The sequence below is a fragment of the Girardinichthys multiradiatus genome, chromosome 21 (genome assembly GCF_021462225.1).
Source record: "Girardinichthys multiradiatus isolate DD_20200921_A chromosome 21, DD_fGirMul_XY1, whole genome shotgun sequence".
Lineage (NCBI taxonomy): Eukaryota > Metazoa > Chordata > Actinopteri > Cyprinodontiformes > Goodeidae > Girardinichthys > Girardinichthys multiradiatus.
In genome coordinates this window covers 38,162,965-38,172,441 of record NC_061813.1, presented here as the reverse complement: position 1 = coordinate 38,172,441, position 9,477 = coordinate 38,162,965, and the positions used below count along the sequence as shown (strand labels likewise).

The window sequence follows — 9,477 nt, the reverse complement described above, 5'->3', positions numbered from 1 at the left end:
GTACCATCATCATGGCTTTCTACCCCAGGACACCAAAAAGACCAAAGCAATATCTCTATTATGCGACTCATGTGGATCAAGAACCTGGGGTGCCCATTGTCCCGCAGCAGCATGGCTACCCTCTGCAGGTGCCCGTCGTCCCAAGGCCTCAGCAGCAGCACGGCTACCCTCTGCAGGTGCCCGTCGTCCCAAGGCCTCAGCAGCAGCACGGCTACCCTCTGCAGGTGCCCGTCGTCCCAAGGCCTCAGCAGCCATCAACTGACCAGGTCTGCCCCAGAAGCACCACTAATTTAAGCAGAATCGGTGGAGCAAATGTTGGAGTGTGCTGTATCAATTTGCTAATTAAAACTTGCTGTGAGTTATTTGTTTTTCCAGAACTGTTGCATTTTCTTTTTCTATCAGGTTGTTGGCTCTTACAGGGGTCTGGGTTTAATATTTACTGAAGGTTAATGCTACTCCTGCTTGTCTTGGAAATTATCTAGTTCAGACTGACACGAAGGGCCTCAGAAGTTTGTGCTACAGTAAAGACTCGCTCAAAGCTTCATATGGATAAAATGAACTGAAGAGAAAAGTGTTGGTTTCAATGGTCCTAGTGCATCTGCTGTTGACAAGTCATGATCTGCCTACAACGCTAAATATCTGAAATGAATCACAAGACCTTTTCTCTATAAAGGCACTTTTATGCTCTTTGAATGGTTGTGACATGGCCAAATATAATTTCTTACCTGGACATTTATATCCCCAAATTTGTCAGTTTTTGAGTTAAAGGAACTGCATTTGTTTTAAAAGAAGAAAATTCAAACAGAATTGAACAGCTGCTACATCCATCCATCTATTGTCTAAACCTGCCTATTCTTGTAGGGCGGGGGGGGGGGGGGGGGGGGTAATGCCTATCTCTAGAGGTTATTGCACAAAGAGACAGGGTCCACCCTGCACAGGTTGCCAGTCTCAGAGCACAACACAGACAAACTTATAGCTAAGGGCAATTTAAAGCCACCAGATTTTGGACTGTGGGAGCAACTGGAAGAGCATCCTAACTCTATAAAAAAAGACCTCAGGCTGTGATGCCACATTTATATACACTGCTCAAAAAAATAAAGGGAACACTCAAATAACAGATCCTAGATCTGAATGAAATATTTTCATTGAATACTTTGTTCTGTGGGCTGCACGGTGGTGCAGTTGGTAGCACTGTTGCCTTGCAGCAAGAAGGTCCTGGGTTCAATTCCCAACCAGGGCTCTTTCTGCATGGAGTTTGCATGTTCTCCCTGTGCATGCGTGGGTTCTCACTGGGTATTCTGGCTTCCTCCCACAGTCCAAAGACATGCCTATTAGGTTAATTGGTCACTCTAAATTGCCCTTAGGTGTGTGCATGGTTGTTTGTGTGTTGCCCTGTGATGGACTGGTGACTTGTCCAGGGTGTATCCTGCCTCTTGCCCATAGACTGCTGGAGATAGGCACCAGCAACCCACTATGGAATAAGCAGTAGAAAATGACTGACTGACTTTGTTCTGTACAAGGTTGAAAGTGCTGACAACAAAAATCAATGGAAATCAAATTTATTAACCAATGGAGGCCTGGATTTGGAGTCACACACAAAATTAAAGTGGAAAAACACACTACAGGCTGATCCAACTTTGATGTAATGTCCTTAAAATTAGTCAAAATGAGGCTCAGTATTGTGTGTGGCCTCCATGTGTCTGTATGACCTCCCTACAACGCATGGGCATGCTCCTGATGAGACGGCGGATGGTCTCCTCTCAGACCTGGACTAAAGCATCCGCCAACTCCTGGACAGTCTGTGGTGCAACGTGATGTTGGTGGATGGAGCGAGACATGATGTCCCAGATGGGCTCAATCAGATTCAAGTCTGGGGAACGGGCGGGCCAGTCCATAGCTTCAATGTCTTCATCGTGCAGGAACTGCTGACACACTCCAGCCACATGAGGTCTAGCATTGTCCTGCATTAGGAGGAACCCAGGGCCAAACGCACCAGCATATGGTCTCACAAGGGGTCTGAGGATCTCATCTCGGTACCTAATGGCAGTCAGGCTACCTCTGGCGAGCACATGGAGGGCCCATGCAGCCCTCCAAAGAAATTCCACCCCACATCATTACTGACCCACTGCCAAACCAGTCATGCTGAAGGATGTTGCATGCAGCAGATCACTCTCCACGGTGTCTCCAGACGGTCACGTCTGTCACATGTGCTCAGTGTGAACCTGCTTTCATCTGTGAAGAACACAGGGTGCCAGTGGCGAATTTGCCAATCCTGGTGTTCTCTGGTAAATGCCAAGCGTCCTGCACGGTATTGGGCTGTGAGCACACCCCCCATTTGTGGACGTCGGGCCCTCGTACCATCCTCATGGAGTCGGTTTCTAACCATTTGTGGCCTGCTGGAGGCCATTTTGCAGGGCTCTGGCAGTGCTCCTCCTGTTCCTCCTTCCACAAAAGTGGAGGTAGTGGTCCTGCTGCTGGGTTGTTGCCCCCCTACGGCCTCCTCCACGTCTCCTGGTGTACTGGCCTGTCTCCTGGTAGCGCCTCCAGGCTCTGGACACTATGCTGACAGACACAGCAAACCTTCTTGCCACAGCTCGCATTGATGTGCCATCCTGGATGAGCTGCACTACCTGAGCCACTTGTGTGGGTTGTAGAGTCCGTCTCATGCTAACACGAGTGTGAAAGCACCACCAACATTCAAAAGTGACCAAAACATCAGCCAGAAAGCATCGGTACTGAGAAGTGGTCTGTGGTCCCCACCTGCAGAACCACTCCTTTATTGAGTGAGTCTTGCTAATCGCCAAAGATTTCCCCCTGTTGTCTATTCTATTTGCACAACAGCTGTGAAATTGATTGTCAGTCAGTGTTGCTTCCTAAGTGGACAGTTTGATTTCACAGAAGTTTGATTTACTTGGAGTTATATTGTGTTGTTTAAGTGTTCCCTTTATTTGTTTGAGTAATGTACATTTGGCCATTTGGAATTAGACTCAAATGTCACCTCGAATATCAGAACATTGGTTTGGATAGTTTTATGCAGTCCTTTTTGTGATTCCAATGGAATCTGAGGCAACCTCATGTTGTTAAAGACTGGAACCAAAAAACCTACAGGAGACGTTTTAGGACACAAGATGAAGTTTTCCATCACACATTCCAGTTTACATTGATGGGTCTGAAGTGAGCAACTGTGTTTCAGCAGCATTTGTAATGGAACACGATCTATGTGGTTTTTGAATTTTAGGTTGAATCTTGTTTTAGAGCAGAGGTCTATGCCTTGCTCCTATATATGCTCTCAGGCTTTTAGAATATCGAAAGTATCGGACAGCCGAAGTGTTAAATTGGCACAGATCATGGGTTCAATCATTGGAAATTTTAAAGACATATAATCCAATGATTTTATGATTTTGTTTTAGAGAATCTGGAGCTTTTAAAACATCAGAGTGTTGATATTGTTTGTTGTTTGTTTCCAGGGCTCTCTTTCAGAAAGCGGGGTTAGTAAAAAGGTTTTAGTACTTTTTAGTAACTTACTCTGAGTTTTTAGTAAAAACTCAGAGTAAGTTCTGGGTAAGTATGTGCATACCCTGGGTTTTGGGTTTCAGAAAGCCAGGTAGCCGTTACCCTGAGTCAAGTTACCCCTGCAACTTCGTGAATCAACCCTGTCTGGTAGCATGGTTTTATTGAACCAACTTTGGGTTTGGTCTACTTTCTAATTGATATCTGGCACAGGGAAAGTGTCAGAAATGGCATGATATTCTCTGGAGGAGCCAGGATTTGCTGGAGTGCAAATACTCCCCAGAAATCTCGGTCAGGAGAGGCTTATCAGACAACAATAACATATCTTATTTCCGGATAAAGGTATTTTTGAGCATTACTGTTTTTCACCACAGATTATCTCAATAACATTCTCAGCCTGCACATCGCTCGTATGACATGACTACTGCATCTTGTTAATGGAACATGAATGGTTCAGCACTCTGCCGCCCGTATAATCACACAAACCCCCTCCTTTCACCACATCACTCCCATATTACAACAGCTGCACAGGCTCCCCATCAAAATCCAGAATTCAATTTAAATTACTTCTCATAATATTCAATGTCGTCCTCAACCTTGGCCCACCTTACCTGTCCTATCTCCTCCACATTCACATGCCCTGCCTCTGGTCTTCTTCATCCATTCACCTCTCTGTCCCCTGTGACCACCTTGGCACCATGGGGGGCAGAACCTTGTCTTACTGCCCCCCAGCTCTGGAATCAGCTGCCACCCCTTTATCTGTAATACTGATTGCCTTTCTCAGTTTCAGATCTGCCTTGCCTTTTTAAATCTGTATATTCCCTGTAATGTCTTGTTATGTTAAGTTGCTGGTGTTTTCTTAGTTTTTGGTGTTTTGTTTGTTGTTTTTAGCCTGCCTTGTACAGTGTTCTTGAGTGTTATGAAAGGAGCTTTTAAATATTATATTAATATTTATTAATATTATTTGTATTACATCTGCTAGGAGTTTTGGGACAGAAGGCTTCACAAGACTCAGTAGACTATCCACAACTAATTAGAGATTACACATTTACTTCAGACAAGTGAACCTCTTCATTTGCTTGTTTTGTTTGGGGGGGTCCAACACTGTTAGGGCCATATCACATTTCTTCACTTATAAAGCTCCAACTTTAACTTCACCTTAATAATTAGATATAATTAATAAGTGGGCGTGGCACTGGTAGTGTAGGGATTAAGCAAGCAACCCACATATAGAGGTTACAGTCCTCGAAGTGGCCTGGACCCGGAGACCTTTGCCAATTGTCTTTCCCCTCTCTCTGCCCCTATTTCCTGTCTGCCTACTGTCAGAAAAATTGAAAAATAAAGGCCTCTAGTGCTGCAAAAGAAATATTTAGATATAATTAATAAGTGAATGTAGTCACAAATTGTACTCCTACAAGAGAATCAGTGTGAATTACTGTTTAAGATGTATGGGTGGGTGTCGTAGAGCCAAAGCTGGGACCATCTCAAATATTTGAATAGTTAACCTCTAACATTATGGTTTGTGTCCTGTTTGGGTCAGATTAGATTTCCTCAGAGATGCCATCAGCAATAGGTTACTTTCAAGCGGACAATATAAGATATAAGCACTGTGAAGATCATTTAGTTTTTTGGGAGATCACATCTTTAATTGCATATGTTGACTATAGCTCGTGAATGCTGTAATTTGGTTGGCTTTACTCAGGGTTAAATGGACGCAGAGTAGAGTGACCTAATTGTTACCATCTGTTCTGTAACCGACAACCCTATGACAGAGTTGACTAGATCCACCCAGAGTATCTGCTTTCTATTCAGAGCTTGTTAATGCCTCTTTGTGAAACAAACCTCAGAAATGTTGGCGTTGCTGAAAATCAGAAAGCTGAGAATGCTGCTAAGGGACTCCAATAGAGAGCCTCCAATACTCTCACTTCCACTATTGAAAGTGTCAAAAGTGTGGGTTCAATTTAAACTTAATAGAAAGGAAAACACTGCACAATGCAAGTAGGGGCTGCTGCAGTAAATAGGAGGAGCTCTTGGATGTGGGTAGAGTTTAGGGAAACAAGTTGGATTGACAACAGTGTTAACAGCAATATTTTGTGATGTTTAGCTCATCAAAACATAAAAAACTAGCTGCAGATTTGCCTCCCTGGGAATCAGGGGTAGAATCTGGCATGAAACACATGTAGTGTGTCCCCAACTTTGGTGTCCTGCATTCTGGTTGGTGAACATTAGTTCACCACCAATCAGTATGTAGAATAATTAGCCACACCTGTCATCAGCAACTCACACCTGTGCCCATTTGACACCAAGTTCAGAGACAGGGTGCTCTTTAAAACCATCGGTGCTGCAACAGTCAGTTACTTTTTTTGGGAAAAAATAAATAAATACTGAACTGGCTGCTTGGTGTGGCTTAAGTCATGGGTGTTTTCTTTAGGTAAGTTTATCTAGTTTTCTTTTTTTAAATGGATGTTTATTGAATATAAAAATTAAAATGTTTTGGTTGTATTAATGGAATTTATCCAAACTTGAATGTATTTTCCAGGCTCCTTCTGTTGACATTACTTGCTGTTGGAGGACATCAAGTAAAAGGTAATCTTTGATTATTGCATCTTCATCAGTGTAATGATTACATGCTGTGGTTGGTCAGTCTGTTTTTATGTGGCATTTGTTAAATATGAAGAGAAGGAAATTACCCTTGAATAAATCAAATTCTGGTCATGTGTTTTTTCTCCTAAACAGGTGGTACTCTCTTTGCCAAGAAATATGGAGTTGGAGAAAAACTCCTTCCTGGTTACTGGCCAGTCTTGGATGGACCTCGGTTTCCTGTTGAGCCTCAGTTGCCCATCGGGGGTCCAGTAGGCACCAGGTATCTGCCCTACAAGCCCAATGTACCCCACCAGCATCATGGCTACCCACTCCAGGGCTCATCGGTGCCTGAGAATCAGCAACAACATTGTTGCTTCCCCAAACTGGGTCCCTTGGTGCCCCACCATCAGGAACAGCATGGTGACCATCTGCCCCAGGGGCCCCAGCAGCACCATCAGGGGGATCTGCCTCAGAGATCCATAGAACATTGGCAATATCATCATGGCTACCCACAACGGGTCCCAACTGTACTGCAGTATTATGGTTACCCAATCAAGATGCCACAACATTATGACCATCTTCCCCAGGATCCGAAGTTGGCAACACGACGGTACCACCATTATGGCTTTCTACCCCAGGATACAAAAGCACCAAAGCAATATCACTATTATGCGACTCATGTGGATCAAGAACCTGGGGTGCCCGTCGTCCCAAAGCCTCCGCAGCAGCAGCAGCACGGCTACCCTCTGCTGGTGCCCGTCGTCCCAAAACCTCAGCAGCAGCACGGCTACCCTCTGCAGGTGCCCGTCGTCCCAAGGCCTCAGCAGCAGCAGCAGCAGCAGCAGCACGGCTACCCTCTGCAGGTGCCCGTCGTCCCAAGGCCTCAGCAGCAGCACGGCTACCCTCTGCAGGTGCCCGTCGTCCCAAAGCCTCAGCAGCAGCAGCAGCAGCACGGCTACCCTCTGCAGGTGCCCGTCGTCCCAAAGCCTCAGCAGCAGCAGCAGCACGGCTACCCTCTGCAGGTGCCCGTCGTCCCAAAGCCTCAGCAGCAGCAGCAGCACGGCTACCCTCTGCAGGTGCCCGTCGTCCCAAAGCCTCAGCAGCAGCAGCAGCACGGCTACCCTCTGCAGGTGCCCGTCGTCCCAAAGCCTCAGCAGCAGCAGCAGCACGGCTACCCTCTGCAGGTGCCCGTCGTCCCAAAGCCTCAGCAGCAGCAGCAGCACGGCTACCCTCTGCAGGTGCCCGTCGTCCCAAAGCCTCAGCAGCAGCAGCAGCACGGCTACCCTCTGCAGGTGCCCGTCGTCCCAAGGCCTCAGCAGCAGCAGCACGGCTACCCTCTGCAGGTGCCCGTCGTCCCAAAGCCTCAGCAGCAGCAGCACGGCTACCCTCTGCAGGTGCCCGTCGTCCCAAGGCCTCAGCAGCAGCAGCAGCACGGCTACCCTCTGCAGGTGCCCGTCGTCCCAAAGCCTCAGCAGCAGCAGCACGGCTACCCTCTGCAGGTGCCCGTCGTCCCAAAGCCTCAGCAGCAGCAGCACGGCTACCCTCTGCAGGTGCCCGTCGTCCCAAGGCCTCAGCAGCAGCAGCACGGCTACCCTCTGCAGGTGCCCGTCGTCCCAAGGCCTCAGCAGCAGCAGCACGGCTACCCTCTGCAGGTGCCCGTCGTCCCAAGGCCTCAGCAGCAGCAGCACGGCTACCCTCTGCAGGTGCCCGCAAATCCCCAACAAAAACTCTACTTGGGCCAGTGGCCTGGTTACTTGGTCAAATGGCCACAGAAACCTAATATTGCCATCAGCTGACCAAGTCTGCCCCAGGAGCACCTCTACTAATTTGAGCAGCCTGAGTGGAGCACATGTTTGAGTTGCTGGGTCAATTTGCCAATTAAAACTTGCCTTGAGTGACACATTCGTTTGGGGGTTTTTTTAAACTGCATTTTCTGTAACTTTGAGTGCTGGACTCTATTTGCAGGGTTTTGGGTTTAACATGTACAGAAAGTAACATTCCTCTTTTTAGTCTTTTAGAAATGCTACAGTACAAAGGGCCTAAAGAGTCTTAAAGTCCAACTCAGGGCTTTGGGTAAAATGGACTTTAGAGAAGTGGGTGACTGTAATGTGTCTGAATTTTGCTTTGTGGGTTTTTTGTTTCCTAAAACTGCAGAAGAACTTCCCTAAGTGTACCTCTTATCCATGAGGAAAATCAGGCTAAATGCTACTTTGGACAGCTTCTGAAAATTAGAGCTCCAAACGAGATTTAAAATCTCTGGCTAGCCACTTGAGTTTGGCTTACTTGAAACTTTATAATTTTATTTATTTTTTTTTTCTGTTGCATCTCTAAAAAAAAAAAAAACACCAGTAATTTGATCCCAAACTTGTACACTGATATTTCAAGTTGCTTTTCAGATTATGGTTTAAAATACCTTGCCTTTAGATTAATATGGATTAAATTCGTGTACAGTACACCCACTCAATACTTGGTCCAGTATGCCAGAGCCATGGGGCTTTGGAGCTCCCATCTTCATTCAGAATGATTCATGGTAAGAAGTGCTGTTAGGGCAAAGCGGTTTAGGATGAAACTACCTAAAATTTCATGATTTTGCTTTGTGTGTGTTTTTGTTTTTTTTCTCTAAAGGCTGAACTGAGTGCTAGCAGGCTATCTGCTCAGCTAATTGAGTTCAGTTTATATAGTGCCAATTCAGAACAAATGTCTCAAGGCACTTAACAAAAGTCAGGTACATATATTCCAATTAATCCTAATCATTGAACAGTGCAGTCAGTTATTTATTGAAATTGGATAAAACATTTTTCTAAGGAAACCCAGCAGATTGCATCCAGTCAGTGACTTGCAGCATTCCTTCCTCCCAGATGAGCATGTAGAGACAGTGGAGAGGAAAAACTCCTTTTTAACAGGAAGAAACCTCCAGCAGAACCAGGCTCAGTGTGAGCGGCAATCTGCCACAACCGACTGGAGGTTTGAGAGAACAGAGCAGAGACACAAAGAGAACAAAGAAGCACTGATCCAGGAGTACTTTCTATGGGAAGAAAAAGTATGTTAGTGGACGTAGCTAGAAAGAGAAAAGAAACTTTGAGACAGTTTTCAAGGTTAGAGTCTGAAAGAGAGCACATAGAGTTAGTTACAGTAGAAGCTCAGTCAATCACCATGTCTAGGAGAGAGGAAGGGTTAAACACTGAAAGACAGGGCCAAGTGGATCATCTGTAGAGGGTGAGCATTAAGTTGTTGCCAGCAGAAGCTTGGACGATGCTCCTCTCCAGAAAGGTGTCACAGGTAGACACAGTCAGGCCAGGTGTAGCTTCTAGGAAGAGAAAAGAGAGAGAACATAAAGTTAAAAACTGAAATAACAGCAAATAATGCAAAACTGAAGAGTAGTGT

At 45.9% G+C, this 9,477-nt stretch overlaps 1 protein-coding gene across 1 annotated transcript; it reads left to right on the top strand.

The window, feature by feature from the left end:
- The first annotated feature begins 11 nt into the window (after nt 1-11).
- On the top strand, nt 12-8,583 carry LOC124857893 (calcium-binding protein P-like). The gene is made up of 2 exons (XM_047349454.1): nt 12-252; nt 6,937-8,583. Exons 1-2 carry the CDS (start codon nt 12-14, stop codon nt 7,887-7,889), a joined length of 1,194 nt encoding a protein of 397 aa, XP_047205410.1. The 3' UTR covers nt 7,890-8,583.
- Nucleotides 8,584-9,477: the final 894 nt, after the last annotated feature.

What these genes read in the sequence shown, in the direction of transcription:
- LOC124857893 (XM_047349454.1), top strand. Translation starts at nt 12, where the DNA reads ATGGCTTTCTACCCCAGGACACCAAAAAGACCAAAGCAATATCTCTAT. An exon ending in CGTCCCAAGGCCTCAGCAGC is followed by an intron (nt 253 to 6,936) that starts CATCAACTGACC and finishes AGCAGCAGCAGC; the next exon opens with AGCACGGCTACCCTCTGCAG.